Source organism: Cuculus canorus, chromosome 7, assembly GCF_017976375.1.
Source record: "Cuculus canorus isolate bCucCan1 chromosome 7, bCucCan1.pri, whole genome shotgun sequence".
Classification (NCBI taxonomy): domain Eukaryota; kingdom Metazoa; phylum Chordata; class Aves; order Cuculiformes; family Cuculidae; genus Cuculus; species Cuculus canorus.
The window spans coordinates 37,818,329-37,835,772 of record NC_071407.1 but is presented as its reverse complement, the minus strand read 5'-3'; the positions used below and the strand labels follow the sequence as shown (position 1 = coordinate 37,835,772).

At 43.3% G+C, this 17,444-nt stretch overlaps 1 protein-coding gene across 11 annotated transcripts in view; it reads left to right on the top strand.

The window, feature by feature from the left end:
- Positions 1 to 17,444, top strand: part of PCDH15 (protocadherin related 15) — an 855,028-nt gene that overhangs the window by 663,638 nt on the left and 173,946 nt on the right. For all 11 annotated transcript variants that reach the window (XM_054071964.1, XM_054071953.1, XM_054071963.1 and 8 more), the window contains 2 exons: positions 5,751 to 5,944; positions 13,824 to 13,956. In XM_054071964.1, the coding sequence (XP_053927939.1) occupies positions 5,751 to 5,944; positions 13,824 to 13,956 (327 nt within the window). The remainder of the gene's footprint in view (positions 1 to 5,750; positions 5,945 to 13,823; positions 13,957 to 17,444) is intronic.

The following is a 17,444-nucleotide window of genomic DNA, read 5'->3' as shown; positions in this document are numbered from 1 at the left end:
ACTGGCATTTAGAATTACGAGCTGTTCTTGCTCTGCTTTAGATATATGAAACCAAAATAACTATTTTAATTTATCTGTTTATCTTTAATTTCTACCTAATTTCCTGTTGCAGAGGTATGGCCCATATTAGAGGGCTCTTTTATAAGAACAATTAAGTAACTCCAGAGGTGAATATGGAAAATAAGCTATGCAGTGAACTAGTGTATTACCTATTCCCCTTGTGCAAGCTGAAACAACTACCTAAGAGCGTCAGGGCAAGGTAATTCGGGGGTCCTGCCCCAGATCATAGTTACACAGAGCACTTCGCACATTGCGGCATAAACAGCCCTTGTACTGAAGGTCAGAAATGAAAGCAAACATATAAAAGACGGTACAACTGCAGGCAGTAAGTTTTCTGTCCCTTATCTCTTATTGGCGGTAGAAATAGTCTTGAGCAGTAACAGTACTTTCAGTTGTACACGGGGACAGATTTTATTCAGAGCCATTAAATAAATGTCTCCCCTGGGACCATTTTGCTGTTACCTCAGATGCAGCTTCTCCGTGCTGGATCACTTTGTCTCTTGCAAACAGTTTCTTTTCACTCCCTGCATATACGCACGTGTGACTGGAGCCATCCTTGCGTACAGCCACGCGCTACATCGGCTGTTTGCAGCCTGGCATCTGCTTGTGGGGTACAACTCCTAAACACGCATCTTTGTATCAAGCCCTAGAGCAATTTAGCAGAAATCTTTGCCAAAGTCTTATCCAAACCACACTTAAGGCTTTATATATGTGGGTATTTGCAACCCTTTGCCTTCAGTCCATCAGCATATTTATTTCCAACTACAAAGTGAACAACATTAGCAGAAACAGAAAGCAAAACTGGGTCATGCTTGCATTTCTCTGTAAAATGCATGTTTGCATTTACACAAGTAAAAAAATAATACTTAGAGACTTAATGAAGTGTCTGAAGGAAGATATTGAAAAACTATTTTTACCTACTGTATGTTAGTGTTACATTTTGTTAGCTCAAGTTTAGGAAAATCTTCATCACGACCTTGTTCTCCCTTGAGTTATGGAAACTCGTTACTGCTTTTCCTAATGAGACTAAGTGGCTGAGTTGTCCTGCTGAGCCCTGGGCGGATGAGGAGGGTGTGTAGTTGCCATGTAAGTTGGGGTAGCTTAGTGTTTTCCACTGGTGTGCTTCTCTGCAGAGCAGCTCTGCCGTTGCCTTGACACTGTTATACAACAGAAACGTGTGCCGCGTGTGGCTCTGGAGCACTGACTCGCACTCGTTTAAAGGACAGTGGTGGGAGGCCGCTGAGGGTGACCGGTTTCTGCAGGGTTCACTTTAGGTCAGGATGAGTCAGACCAACTCTGCTGAACATCTCATTTGTTGAAAAATGTAGGGTTACTGAAGAGGCTGGAAATCAATTTATCTGTTCAGCGCCCACGGGTGTTTCTGTGGAAAGGTTGAAGCCCATTTTCCTCCAAGTATAAAATGAGTCTAAACAGCTTACCTGGTGACTGTGGATGTGTCTTTGTCAGCTGTAAGGCCATCGTTGTAAGTCTCCGTTTCCTTCCAAGGAAACCCCTTCCCACTGCAGCAGAATGCACACATATTTTGCAAAACTGTCAATACATTAAATATTAACTGCAGTGAAGCTGGTACTGCTGGATACTTCTTAGGAAAGCAAAATAAATCTTGGTTTGTAGTTCTTCCTGTATATTTTAGACTGTGTTTCTGTAATCCTGTTAACTATGACTCTCTATCATTCTGGGACAGCTGGAAATGGAATTCATAGAATCATGTATCATAGTAGCCGTTAAAGTTTAATTCTGTTCAATTCTGGTTTTGATTCCTGTTTTTGCCCCCAAAAAATTATTCAAATCGCTTATCTTTAAAAGCATTCAGTATTTGTAAGTTTAATTAACTTTATTAATCTATGTACTCGTGTAGTCAATTAATTTCCTTTTCCATGTTGGCATAGTAAAATCTGGCCTTGTTCCAAATCCTGTATTTAAATACTTTGTATTTTGCATAGAGCCTTTATTTATCTTTTTGTGTGTGTTACTTTTGAAGTTTAGTGGAGAAGGTTATTGCAATACTTTTCTTGACTATGTCACTTAGTTTAATAGTTATTCTTTGTGAGGTTAATGAACACATCCAGTTGTGTAGAGAAACTATAGAACAAGTGATTAAAGAAATGGAATTTGAGAGGGGTTTAAGCTCTGAAGTCTAGGATGCTGCAGGAAGGGTTTTATATGTGCAGTTTTGCTGTGTTGGGACAGACCATTGCAAGTCGATGTATTGAGATAGATGGAATGCAAAGCATGATCCAAAAGTGTGATCTTCAGACCATGACTTTATCAGAATGTCAAGAGAAAATATTGCATGAGATGATGTGTTCTCAAAAACTAACACATGGATATTATTTTTTTTTTAATCGTCTAAGAACTGATCTCTCTTTCATGATTTTTTTGAGGCATTTCAAATATTTATCCTGTGTCACCTCTGCCTCAGAATACTATAGGAGGATGGCTTAGGAAGATTTGCTCATTCTAGCGCAGCAGTGATCACTTTGTATTGCTGGAGGGAAGCATCTATGACAAAGAAATTAAAATCAAATCAGTTTAGATAAATTAGAGGTAAATACTTCTGTGTTGGAAATTTGCTTTAGATCACTGTGCTGTGAAAGGAGCAGAACCCTGATTACTTCAGGAGAAAACTAAGTTAACTAACATGCTTTTCAGTTGATGACTACTGTGTAAAATCTATTCCATGTTAAAAATGGTCGATCCTGCTTAAAGTAGCTCTGTCCCAAACAGCAGTAGTAGTTTCCCCTTCTAACAAAGAAGGTAAACCCCGCTTTTGGTAATACAACTCAATTACTTCTCTTTTAGAATTTCAGTTAATTTACAGTGTTTAAGCTATTGTAGACTTAAGTTTTTAGCAAGTGTTTGACTTGTTATACGAAATTTCATTTTTCACTGAGCCTCTGTGCATAAAGAATTGAGATTATCCTATAAAGCAGCCAGATCCCTGAGTTTTTCCTGTACTCCCCTCGGTGTTTAGTGTTGTATGTAAACGTGATTAACTCGAACAGCACAGCTTTAGGTTTTTTTTCATCTCACTCCTCATTCTAGTTGCAAGATTTGGTTTCTGTTCTTCCAGTTCTTCAGCTATCCTTGGGCAAAGGCGGTTTGAAAGTTGTAGTTAGTGCTCTGAAAGGCTGTGACCCGCTGAAGGTTGACTGTGATGCTATATTGATGAATAGATTGCTTTATATCCTGATGTAGGAGAGACCTGCAAGAGTTCCTCTGCCTGTCTGCACTGCTGTCAACTTTGAGAGTGGCACTGGGGTGAGAAGAGGGGGTCTGGCGGGCGGATATTCATCCTGCTGGCTTGGCTGGCCTTGGCTGAGACAGCGTCTGCTGATCCTGCCGTTGGCTTCACCGTAGCTGCTAAGGGTGTGTGTTGTGTGTTACCCTTAAATCCTGGACTTGCAATCCTGCGTGTGGTGCTGCCAGGAGTGTTTGTGTCAAGAGAACCAAAGCAGACAGGCTAGCAGAGACTTTTCCAGAAGATATTCCGTTCTCTTTTCTCCATCCTTACTTTTGGAGCCCTGCAGGGAATCCTTTCTGAGGCTGAGGTTTCTTATTGGTTTGTCCATCCCGGGGGGGCTCTGCGGCTGTACCTGCTGATGCCTCTTGCCATTTCCCACCTGGAGCTGCTCGCCTGCGGCTGGGAGCAGCAGGAGCCCCTTGGACCGTCGGTCCCTGTCATTTCCACTCCGCTGCTGCTGGTACCGGTCAGCGGGATGCACAGGCAGCGCTCCCGCTGCGGCTGCGCCTCCAGGGCATTCAGGTACTGCTCGTACCACTTTATGTCATCCCGTGTGCTGTTTAGGGGATACAGAGTCCTACAAAATTAGGAGACAGCTTGGAAAACAGCGTGTACATCAGCAAACTGACCCCTACGGGAAGAAGAAATTCACCTTAGGACGTCCAGAGGTACTGGTGTAGTTTTGGGGTACTTTGGTGACTCGACCCTCTGTGTACCTGAGTGCTGTTCTCTTTTTTTGTTGTTTTCTGAATATAGGGATAATTAAGATACAATTTTAATCATAGTGATACAAGCGACTGGCACTGTGAGCTGTGTGATGTCGTGTGTAGAATAGCCGATGTTTTTATATATATGTGTAGAGGAAGAGGAGAGGTGAAAGGGCTCTGCGAGGGCGCAGGGCTGTCAGCTGCCACGCCGAGGTGTGGGTGCCTGTTGCTGACTGTGTTACCGCAGGGCTCTGATTTGCAATCTCAAGTCTGAGGTTATTTGCTTTATGGCATGGCAGAGTCATTGGGACTTGACACTTGGCTAAAAGCAAACGAATGTGATTACTGAGCTGTATTTCCTGGCCCTGTGTGTGAATGTTTGATTTAGCATTGCACGCTACAGTAGTGGGATAATCTCATTGCTTTCTCAGCGGATAAGATAGATAGATAGATAGAAGAGATAAGATAGATAGATAGATAGATAGATAGATAGATAGATAGAAGAGATAAGATAGATAGATAGATAGATAGATAGATAGATAGATAAGATAAGAACCCTATTGACGGAGTCGACGGGAGACAAGCACATCCGATGATGATCAACAAGTTTCGATTTATTGATACGATAGGCATGCTTTTATAATAGCAGTAATAAGGCTCATACATATTACAAAAGTAAGGCTCATCATTGGTCCGATACAGAGTGTCAGCCCTGCCTCTATTGCTACATTCCTAGGATGTTTGTGGTTTTTCTAGGTCCTGTTTTTATCTCCTGTTATCGCCTAACTTCTTGCTCAGGGAGACTGTGGCCTTGTACAAGGCTGTTATTATTTCACCAGCTGTATTTTCTCACGTCCCTTCTCCTCAAGCCATGTCTCTACAAAAACTCTCCACACCCTATCATTTCACTGGTAACAAACTCACCTTCATCTTTATAATTTGCGTCTAAAATATTAGGCCTTAAACTTTTCTCATGCTGACAAATAAAAATTGCGCGATTACATGCAAGAAGTGCTGCGTGTGAGAGTAGTCCCAGTCCCAGCAGAGAGGCGATGTAGAGGCAGCGAAGTACACGCTCTCTTGCATTTGTCGCCCGGCTCTGGGATTGCCCGCACAAGCGCTTGTGTGCCGCTGGTGTGCGTGGTTGTGCCTCCCACCTGTGTATGGGAGCAGGTGCCATCTCCCGTCCACTCAGCCGCCTTGACAGCACGTGCACAAGCGAGTAGAACAAATACTGTTCTCCAGCGCCACAGGACAAAGCTTGCGTGCTAGACCTGAGTAGTAGAATTTCCAACATCACCGAGGCTGTCAATTGGAAGAGTATAAGGAGCGATGAGAGCTCTGAGTAATTAAATGGGATCCCCTTGTTAGATTTGCAGCATGAGTCTCTCCACCCCCCCCTATATGGGAAGTGTTACAAATTCCATTCCACAGAGAGTAAACTTTATTGCAATTAAGTTTTCTTAATTCATATCTGAAAATAATTTGCTTGCAGTCTTAGGTAAGCAGTTTTTCTCTGCCTCATGATGCTTTTACACCTATTATCCTTCATTGAAATTGTATCCTTGTTATACGGTAATTAGAAATTATGGCATATGTTACAGGTGTTTAAGTTTTCCCTCATCTCTGCTTCCTCTACCCCTACCAAGTTGCCTTATAAAACCTATTAAACTACAACCCTGAACCATGCATGCTGACATTCTGGTTTTGAATTGCAGCTCACCGCTGTAGATGCGGACGAGGGACCCAATGGACAGATAGTATATGAAATTTTGGCTGGGGATCAGGGAGACTTCATCATCAATGACCGAACAGGCCTTATCACCATTGCTCCAGGAGTTGTACTGTCAGTGGGGCGATCCTACGCTCTCACAGTCAAGGCATCTGATAGTGCTCCTCCTGCGCAGAGAAGGTAATGCATCTTATAATGAATTTTTTTTATGAGTGCTTAGCAATGCCTAAGAAGTGCGACACACCCTTACGTCTGTAACTCCACACTGGAATATAATTCAATGTGTTCTGTTTGGTGCAAGGATCACATTTTGGAAAACTGTCATATCATAAGTCTTCCACTTTTTGTTTCTTATTTGTATTTTCCTTACAGTACAGAGCTGTCATTTCATCTGCTTGTAATGGTCTGTTTTCCGAAGGTTGACAGGTTGTGCTGTCATTGTACATGCACATTTGTTACGAGAAATTGAAGTAAAGGGATGTAAGGAAGAAAGCAAGTTAGAAGGGTTGAGAATGCAGCTAGCTGTGATGCAGAAAGGATCAGAAGTAGTCTGGTTGCTGAGCTGGAAACCTTTTCTTCAGGTATAGGGTACACAAGGACATCCAGACTTGGTGTACAGTGGACGTACCTGACAAGCTGTGCTAATGATCAGCAGTGCTCCCACTAAAATCTAAATATTCCGCTAGCTGATAGAGAATAGCAGCCTGCAGATTTATTATGGATGGAATAAGATGCTCTCAATAAAAATAAGATATCCAGTCCTGCTTTCATGAAGGTGTGTGGGGACCTGCATAAAAGGGGCTCTTGTGTTCTGGGCCTGTTATTGATAATGTGACAAACTCATTGTCCAAAGGGAATGACAGAGAAGAGCAGTAGTTTCCAGCACTTAAATCTCCCACAGCCTTTTATCTTTTCCTCAGATGGGGAATGTAAGGAGGAAAGATAACACAGAAGTGAAATTTCAGTCATTGGCTTTCTTCAGGACCTGCTGCTTCTGTCATGTCTCCGATAAAGCATCTCGTACTCTTCTGCACATGTTTTGTAGTTGTGTTTTCCAGTCACAGAAGTATTCAGATTTTTAGATTGTTTGTAAAACTAATATGTGGTAACACAATCTTCCAGTGGAATTTCCTTCTCCTTTCTCTCTGCTTGCTTTCTTGATAAGCCATCTCTTAGGGTAGCTGGGAGTAGGCTGTTAGTAGCGCTGAGGAGGAGATTGTGGACTATTGTGTGCTTGCTTTTGTGTAGTACCAGCCTGGTATGAAATTGGAGGAGAAAAATCAATTATCTCACTTCAGAGAGAGTCACAATCCAGCCGCGTGGCCCCAGCAACAGTAGCCCCTACAATACAGCTTTGATTGCTATCAGCTCCTTTTATGTTTGAGAAATCTTTATATTGTCTAAAAACATGTACTTCTGATGATGTATGTTTGGAGCGTGTGCTTCCTTCTCTCAGGATGTCTTTATTGCAATAATCTTCACCAGTGGAAAAGCTCTGCTTGTCATTTCTGCTTGCCTCCCCTTTTATGGAATTACAGCATGTGATCTGTTTCATGGCTTTTAATGTGCATTCTGAAAGCCACGCCACCTCCACCTGGGCGTGGTGGATGGGATGGGTGGCCCTGGGGCACGCTTGGCCTTGACCTGAGGTGTATTCGGGGCCCAGAGCTGTTTTTTCTGTGCCTATGAAGGTAAAAAAAAATGGGAGGAGCGTCACAGGAGCTTCAGCAAGGTGCCACGGAGGAGATCGTGGGTAGCTCTTACTGTCTGGTAAGCGACAGTTGGATAAAAAGATTTCACTGCCTTCCGGACGTTCTTTCTGTAAGGCTGCACAACCAGAAATGAGCGGGTGGTCCCTGTCGCAGCCTGCTGCCGTACGCCATACGCCAGGGAGAGCTCACGTGAGCTACAGCTCTGAGGTCTTTAAAACAGTCCTGTTGCATCTTAGTTCATTCCTTCTGGCTGTGAGGTGCTTAGTAGCTCACGGTTGGGCTTCTGCGGGCTTCTTGCTCCTTCTCACGCCAAGTCATCTCGTTTGGTAGGTGGTTCCTGTTGCCTTGGTGGAGGCAGTGATGAGTATTTGAGACTTCTAGGAATGGGCTAGGCCTGACCAGCCGTTGTGCGTCTGTGCCAGCAGGAGGGAGTGTGCCTTCTAAAATAAATAAATAAAGAATTTTGATGTCATTTTAAATGCTAAGTGTTTTTTTCCCAGATCTGGGTTCTGCTCTAGGGCATACCAGGCGAACCGTAGTCACATGTAGACTGGCTGGGTTTCAGTTGCCCTTTGCTTCTGCACAAAGTGAGACCAAACTGTTAAACCTGGCTCAGGAACGGTACCTGTGTAGTCTTTGTGAGAGCACATTTAGATTGAGATGCGTTTTGTGTAGTAGGATGACACAGTAAATCCTTGCTTGGGTGACTGTGCGTAAAACAAGATATTTTATTGAGAATTGTTAAAGTTTCTATCTATAGCAAGCATCATTAATTAAGTTATTGATGTTTATGTAAGTGCACTTACACACTTTATTTAACTTCCTACAAAGTATAAAAGTTTAGCATTTGAAAACTGAAGTTTTAGTTAAGCGTATAGTGAGTAGCAGTTTCCATTATTGAGAAAAAAATAAATGAGAAGAATGTTCGTAAAATCAGACTATTTCATTTCAGACTTTGGCCTTTTCTTCCTTGACCTCAGATTCCTGCACAGTGCAAACATTTCCCTTAGTGACAACAGTGGTTTGCCAGATCAAATCCGATCTAGGAAATGCTAGATCCTGAGATTATTGAAATGCGTGGTGGAACAGTTGCATTTTGTCTTTGACTTGCATGTGCAGAGATTGTTTGGCCAAAGATATATCGGTGCACATGATACCACAAATGCCGGCAAGTCAAACTCTCTAAGACTCGTTTTGGAGTTTTAGGAAGCAAATGTCCTTTATCAGGCCTGGGCAACACGTGGGAGTGATCTTCAATCCCCGTCAATCGTGTGCAACAAGACAAGAGCTTGTTACAGGATATATTTCCCACTTAGATACATATATATATAAGTTTTCCCAGAAAGCTTATGCGTGTTCTGTTACTTTCCGAGGTCTAATTTTAATATTATGAAAGTTTGCAATGGTCAAACCCCTTGCTCATTTGAAGCTGGCTCCAGCTCTGCTTGACCTTGGCTTTAGGATGGGAAATACTGCAAACAGAGGAGATTACAGAAGAAGAGACCTCCAGCACAGATCATACTTCAGAAGAACAAACTATGCCTGAAGAGCACTGTTGTAAAGAAAACATGCTGTCAGAGAAAGAAAACGTGCTATCATAGGGACATTCTGTCTAACTTGAAAAACCACTGCTGCTTAGATTAAGCTTTACTTTAGCTTAAATCAAAATATTCCACTTCGAAATATTCCACTTTGCAAAGTTTCAAAATATTCCACATATTGTAGCAAACATGAAATATACGCATCATACATTTTATAATGTAACTGTTTGTGGAAAGTACACAGGGTCAAAGCAGAGACAGACCCACAATCTCGGTAACTTGTGGACTGTACTTTCCGTGCTTTTCCATTTAGCTGGAATAGCGTAAAAGCCATATTTCCATGATTGGGTGAGCACTGGTCAGATTTTTGCCGGTCACCAACGTGGGCTGTATGTAGCACTCACACCATAGAGGGGGGTCTAAAGTTGCAAAGTGCTAATGAAAAATGGATTGGAAATGAAAAAAGGGAACTGTTTAATAGTATAGTGCTTTTGGTTTGCAGACTACTGGTGCTTTGCTTTTGTGATATGGATGTAAAGATCTGAAGAAAATTTGCTTACTATTGTGGTGATCAGAAATCATTTTTTTAGAGGTTGATAGACAAAGAATCGGCTTGGATATTATTAAAATGTAGCAGGATCAGGAAAAGAAGATACAGAACAATGTATTGTATTAAATATTCATCAGTGGAAGAAAAATGCACAATAAAATGCCACTATTTGGATGTGTATATCACCCACAGACAGCAGCTATCCCAAGAAAATATGCAGCCCGAGTGCTCAGGTGATATTTTGTCTGCAAATTCATTGTGTTTATCATTGAGAATTTGGTGTCGTTTAGTTTGGTTTTCATTCCAGTGATGTAAGTGCAGAGCATCGATTCAGAAGGGTTAGTAGGATAGAAGGGAGTATTTTAAAACAGACTACAAGTCAGGGAAGTGACTGTAGATTATAAGGAGGTAGTGTACACTGAATGGTGGACTTCAATTGTAATTGTCCACCTTCCTCTAATTACATGGGCTTTGTTTCTATCCATTGAGTCAGTAATCTGCAGATTCAACTGCTTAATGCTCAAGGATAGGATGGATGGGAGGGCTTTATCTTTCACTGATGCACTTCAGTGCAAGTTATGTACTTGTTTAAAAGGTGAATAAGTGAAATAAGGATCTTGCCGTTATCTTCAAAGCAGGAGGATCCTGATCTCCTGTTTGTAGATAGAAATGAATGTGGCAGTTGCTCCAGAGGGGGGTGGCTGTGGCCAGGAGGCGTCTGCAGCATCGGTGGCTGTGGCCAGGAGGCGTCTGCAGCATCACTGGCTGTGGGAGGCTTGGGATTGCCCTGGCAGCCAGGGGGTTGGGATGCTGATGGCAGTTCGCTAGGCTGGCATGGCACGGCTGGCGGTCGAGTGGTGTAACGTTGAAAGCTTGTTAGAGTCAACTTGTATGTATTGTTAATGTAGAGGTGGTGGGCTGGCCCCAGCCAGCTGCTAGGAACCCACCAGCCACTCTCTCACTCCCTCTCCTCAGCAGCAGGGGGAGGAAATAAGATGAGAAGGCTCCTGAGTTGAGGTAGAGATGTGGAGATCACTTACCAGTTACCATCACAGGCAAAAGAGGTTTGATTTGCTCAGTGACGAGCAGTGTCCCACAGGGGTCTGTTCTGGGACCGGTGTTTCTTAGTACCTTCATCAGTGACAGAGATGGAGGGATTGAGTGTACCCTCAGCGGATGACACCAAGCTGAGTGGGGAGGTGGGGTGCCATCCAGAGGGACCTGGAAAAGCTGGAGAAGTAGGCTTGTGAAAACCTCATGAGGTTCAACAAGGCCCAAGTGCAAGGTCCTGCACCTGGATCAGAGCAACCTTCAGTATTGATACAGGCTGGGGAATGAAGGGATTGAGAAGCAGCACTGCGGAGAAGGGTGTGGGGATCCTGGTGGATGAGAAGCTGGGCATGAGCTGGCAATGTGCAGTTGGAGCCCAAAAGACCAACTATATCCTGGGCAGCATCAACAGAAGAGTGATCAGCAGGTTGAGGGGGATGTGAGACCGCACCTGGAATATTGCGTCCAGGTCTGGAGCCCTTGGCACAGGAGGGACGTGAACCTACTGGATTGGGTCCAGAGGAGAGCCACAAAAATGATCAAAGGTCTGGAACACCTCCCCTGTGAAGAGAGGCAGAGAGAGTTGGATTTTTTCAGCTTGAAGAAGACACCAAAGAGATCTTATTGTGGCTTTTTAATACTTAAAGAAGGCTTGTAAGAAAGATGAGGAAAAGCTTTTTAGCAGGGCCTGTAGCAATAGGACAAGGAGTAATGGCTTTAAACTAAAAGAGAAGTTTAGACTTGATATTAGGAAGAAATTTTTCATAGTGAGGGTGGTGAAACACTGGCCCAGGTTGCCCAGAGACGTGGTGGATGCTCCATTCCTGGAAACATTCAAGGCCAGGTTGGATGGGGCTCTGAGCAACCTGATCTAGTGGGAGGTCCCTGCTCACTGCAGGGCTTTGGAACTGGGTGACCTGTAAAGGTCCCTTCCAACCCAAACCGTTCTATGATTCTATGAAAATTAGTTTAATTTATTCCTGATTAAAATGAGTTTAGATGGGTGGAAATAAAGACAAAAACTAAACCAACAACTTCCACCAACTCCCTCTTTTTGCTAGGCTCAACTTCACTCCTTCATTCCCAACTCCCTTGCCTCTGAGCAGAGGTTATGCTCCATCTGTAGCAGCTCCACTTTCTTGCCTTCACCTGCCCCACCGTGGTCTCCTCACGGGCTGCAAGGGAGTCTCTGCTCCGCCGCCCGAGCACCTCCTCCTCCTCAGTTCTTGCAGGGCTTGTTCCTCACAGGTTTTTTTTTCCACATTGTTCTCGTGTTTAGAGTTTTTCCCCTTTCTTAAATCCATTTTCCCAGAGGCACCAGCAGAAGGGCTGAGAGCCTGAGCTGTGCCCAGCTGTAGGGCTGTTGGAACCTCATGTGGACCCCTCCACCCCCTGCAATTCTGCAGATGAACGAGTCTTGTCTCCCGTTCAAAGCGGGCAGCAGCAAACAGCTCTTGGTATGTGCTGCAAGCTGGTCAAAATATCTGTGAAACCTGGGCTGAGTTTAATTCCTTCCTCGTGGGCTGTGGGCCGTGGGCTACATGGGTGGGTGGCGCTTCTTCTTCTGCAGGTGGGACTTGCCTTTCTGGACAGAGCCATTCCTGGTTCATTATCTTGGGGCGCGGTGAAAGCCCCCGTGTGGTGCAGCCCGTAACCCATAGCTGTGTCTCACGGTGTTGCGGCGATGGTCTGCCCAGCTCTGATCGGTGGCGTGGCGTTAGGAAGCCTGCTGCCAAAGGGCAGCAAGGAGCATCTTTAACACAGCGGTGACTGTGCTCGGTCAGCATTCTGTACAGCTAATTCAAAATATCGATCAGTGTCGTGATGTTTTGGTATTTAATGAACTCTGTTAGTTAACACAGAAGCGATTTCAACTGTAAAGTTTCTGGCAGAGGTCTCAGAATGCTCTGAGTTTGCTGGCCCTGCAGGAAGAACCTCACTATGAGTTCAGATGGTTCTTTTTTCTCTCCCTCTGCCCTAGACTGAAAAAAAAAAAAAAAAAGAGATCGGGAGGAGGGGAAAGGAGGTGCAACAAAATTTGGGACAAATCACTTTGTCTTGAAGTGGTTTGTTTCCCACAGCCCTAATGGCTGAGTTTTACTAACTTTAACATGGGCTTATGTATAGAAAATCTGTGCCTGCAGTGCAACACTTGTTCTCCTCAGAATTGCTGCTCCATCCCTGGAGGTGTTCAAGGCCAGACTGGATGGGCCTTGGGCACCTGATCCAGTGGGAGGTGTCCCTGCCCATCGCAGGGGGTGGAACTGGATGATCTTTAAGGTCTCTTCCAACTCAAACCATTCTATGATTCATTCTGTGATTTTGTTCTGGGGAAGGGGTACTGTTTTTAACGTACAGGGGAGAGGTGGATGGGATAACTGAGCAAAGATGCAAGAAAGGTCACTTTAAGCCAGATTTTAAATCTCCTTCTCAACTTCAGTGACGCTTTTTCGTCCCTTTCTAAATTTGGAGTTGAATAGCAGGTGTTTCTACAACATGGTCTTTGCAGGGTCTGACGTGGGTGTCCATGTTCCCAGCAGAACCTTCGACTTGCAGACTGGAATGCAGTTTGTGGTGTATTTGGGTTAGGGGTTCGGTGCACTTGAAGGGTTTCCCAGGTTTCCCCTGTTGTTTTTTGTCTCCTGTACTGCTGCAACTCGCTAGCCTGAGGTGGGCTTGGGTTTGTTCGTTTGAGCCACAAGATCGATGCAGCCTGTTCTAGGGTGATGTGCATCAGTCTTCTCCCAGTATTGTCCTCTCAGTCAACGTTTTCTATTGCCTCTCTTCCAAAGAAACGTAGCAAACCGAATCACAGCAAGGATGCTCCAGGGGTGGATATTGTGCACGGCAGGAGCAGTTACCATCTCAGAGTTTGTCATGTTCTTCAGAGGACACAGTATCTCCAGGGGACTATGAGTCGTCTTTGTACATGGAGTGTGCGCTGATTATCTTCCTGCTTTGTTTTTCAAAGAGCACTTGGCTACTTTTAAAGAAATTATTTAGCTTTTCTTCTGTTATTGTGGCAGCCTGCTTTATTTTTGATGCAGAATGAAAAATATGTCTTGAAGCTTTTAAAGGAGCAAAGGGAGGTTGTTAGAGCTAGAGAACACGCAGTGTATAAAATAGACGTTGTTTGTTGCCTTGTGTTTGTCAGTTTATTGATTTGGACTGGCTTTGACTCTTTTTTTCCCTCCCTTGCATTGCAGGAGCTCTATTACTACTGTTTACATTGAGGTCCTTCCACCCAACAATCAAAGCCCTCCCCGCTTCCCCCAGCTGATGTACAGCCTTGAAGTCAGCGAGGCCATGAGAATTGGAGCTGTTTTGTTAAACCTGCAGGTACAGATGCTTCCCTGTAAGCTTTACCACATTCCTTCTGTTTATGTCCATGCCATGCAGAACCCACTCCTTGCATTCAGGGGGAAAGGACCGTTGATAGGGATTAAAAATTATTTAATTGTAATAAACAACGCCTTTTACATGGACCATATAGGAAAAGTGCTTACCTTGGATATTTCTGTAACTTCTTTTTCATGTTAAATGTGCTAAAAGGTGCTGTGGGCTGCATATGGGACTGAAGTATATGAGAAAAGTTCTATGAATGGCTCAAAACTCAAAAGGACGGTGTTTTTTTTTATTTTAAAACCTCTCTATATATGTTTGCCAGCAAATCAGAGGAGCTTAGGACCTTCCACACCTCGTTCACATGACATTTCAACAAGATTTTTCACACTCAGCCTTGTGTAGCCCATTGGTTTTGAAAAGCATCTAAAGATATTTACTCCCTTGGTGTATGCAACAACTGCTGTCAACGTGCTAACCCAAAGCAGAGGTCCCTGTGCTAACTGACCACCCAGCGTAGCTCTGCAGGTGGAAGGGAGTGAAAGCACATTAGCCCAGTGTGGCTTACAAATAATGCTGCACTGCTGTAGTTCGCAGTCGCAGGTTGCTTCTCTGTGTGCTGCTGCATGGTTAATATATCAGCTTGCTCCTCACTTATTTGCTGTTCCCTAAGCTTTTGCTGCTTTGTGTTTTGTCCACATCTTGAAAGCCAGCTATGCAAAATAGATGGATAAATTACAATGCTTTAGATGTTTTGGGTGGATCAAGAACTTAATATTATTGTGAAATAATTATGGCTTCAAGTATAAAGCAATAAACTCAGGACGGCATGCTCTCCTGAGCGCCGTTCCTGTAAATATTACAGAGTTATCCAGACATCATATAAGTCCGTTTGGAGAAAGAAGACTGGAGGTACCTGAGTTAAACATAAGCCATAGACGGTGAGAGCCTTATCCGCTTTAAGTCAGTGTAGTTCTGTCCGAGTCTTGAACTCGGCAGTCAGCTGAGGTGTATGGCTCTGTGTGTTTTGCGTGTTCAGTAAATGCACAGAAAAGAAAATAATCCAAACTAAAGCGTGTGAAATAAAGGAACTCTAATTGAGTCACTGATGCGGGTGAATGGGTAAGTTTCTATTAAAATTGTTTTCTGATGAAAGATTAAGATTATTATGGATGGTTAGGCTGATAGAGTTACCTGCGCTGAGAGCAGATGACTCATTTAGCTCAGTGCTGAAAATTAACTCCTGGTGTGTCTTCAAAGCCTGCAGTGAATTCAGAATAGAAGAGCTATGCCGCTCGGAAGCCTTCTCCTTACTGGTGGGGAGACCCTTGGCTTTGGAAACGCCAGAGAGTAGTAAGAGGCAGGAGCACACTGAGAAGCAGAAACCTTTGTGTTTGCTTGGCAGGTGCTGGCATATATGGCTAAAGGCCTGGGTGATCTTTGGAGGCAGAAAAACCATTAGCAGGTTCTAATATTTAAGGATTTCACACATTTTCAATGTGGCTAGAAAGTGAACCTCATTGTTAGGATGGCTGCTTTGGTGTTTCACTAAACCCCAAACATTTTACTTAGGCATCATTTTTCTTTCTGTATGATCCTTGGTTATGTTATGCTGAGTAAACCAGGGAGGGACAGGCTGTGCCGGGCGGGTCGGAGCAGACGCAGCAGTCATGCCAGCCACCCTCGCCCTGGGTAGGATGCTGGTGTGCGTTTCGGTGATATATCTCTTGCTGCATGCCCAGGATCCCCAGAAGTGCCAGGTTACTGCGTTTGGGAAAAGTATCAATTCCTTTTAAGAGCTTTGGAAGCGCAGAGAAAACACTGTCTTCCACTTGTTACTGCAATGTGGATTTCTCTTCTAGTACCAATACGTTATGCATGGCTTGAATTCAGGCAGGCAATTTCTGTTTATGAAAAATACTTCATTGTTAAATCACAAATGTACGTGGCTTCATGTCTTGGGGATTCGCCAAGGACTGTATCTCTTGTAGAGCTGATGGTCCTGGACCTGAAGTGCGGCTGCGCTGTCCTGCAGTGTGAGCCGAGCTGCCTCATTGCAGCACTATATCCAGCTGTAGTAAAGGACTTTATTATATAGAGTGTATTTCTGTCTTCGTCCTTTTATTCTCAGTGTAAAGTTGGCCAGGACATTTTAAACATTCATGAACTGAGTATTCAAGCTTGTGCTGTCTTTTCCAGGCAAACAGAAAGGTAGAAATTAGTCATCTTGCTTTTTGCTGTGTGGAATTTTAACAACAGCTTAAGGTATCACCTGTGTTCCGTAGGTAATATGGAATATTACTAGACCTCAAATACTTAAGAAGGGATTTCATGTGTAAATTTTCACACTGACTTTTTCTTTCATGAGGAATCTGACCAATGCCTTAAGGTCTGGACACCAGTATATTCTAGTTGGAGCAGTGGGCTAAAAGATGATGCTTTTGTGACCGTCTCTTAGGTTTTTGTTAGTGTTGCATACAGCATGAAGATTAGAAAAACTGGGAAAGAACAAACAAGTTATTTTGAACGTTCCCAAGTTAGTAAATCAGAAGATTTACAAACATTAGTGTCAATAACAATACAATCGTAGCTGATTGAAATTTGCTTATTAGGCTTTAAGTAGATGATCTGAAAATAAACTTTACTTTCTCCTGTTGTGTTAATTTTTTCAGGCAGATGGTGGAAGGTTGTATTTTTAAGTTTATTATTACTTATTTCATAAAGTACCCACTTGATTGTGACTGGTGTTTTAATAAACAACGTCTAAGATTATGTAATGTGATATTAAACGATCCCCAGAGTATTAATTGTAAGTAAACCTTAGAGTTTATTGCATGCCTGGGAGCTGTTTATTCCTTCGTGTTCTGCCAGCCATTATTAATTAAAATATGCAAATAGTGTCATTTGGGGGGAGCCTGCAAAGCAAATAGGACCACTATCACAGTCCAGCGATGTGCTGATTAAGGAAGCAGCGTGCAATCGCTGTGTACGATTTATGAGGCCATTGTGTACATTGATCTGGAACACAGTAGGTATAGATTGTTCATCTCGCCTGCAAGTCTTCATGATTTTCCTTATGTACATAATAACTTGCTGGTCTTTGATTTTAAAGAAAACAGAAGTTTGTCTAAAACCGCCATCAGCTTTTCCCTTCGTTATTTTAAGCATGTTGATTGAGAGGTCGCTTTTCTTTGGACATAACAAGAAAATGACATTAACTAGAACCAACCTTTTATTTTCTGTCTTTTTGAAAGTCTCCCAACTTGCTATGAATGAATGTAGACCATAAACAAACCTCTGACATACCCTTAAATGTGAGGTGAGGACGAGATCCCCTGCAAGTTAAAGCGAATACAAAGGACCACTAAAGGCAGAAGAAACAACGTGACTCTGGTGATTTAAGATCCATGATGGGTGTCCAAAGCTGCCAGCTACCCAGATTTTCTGCATCCAATGTTTCTATGGTTTCTTATTCTTGGCTAACA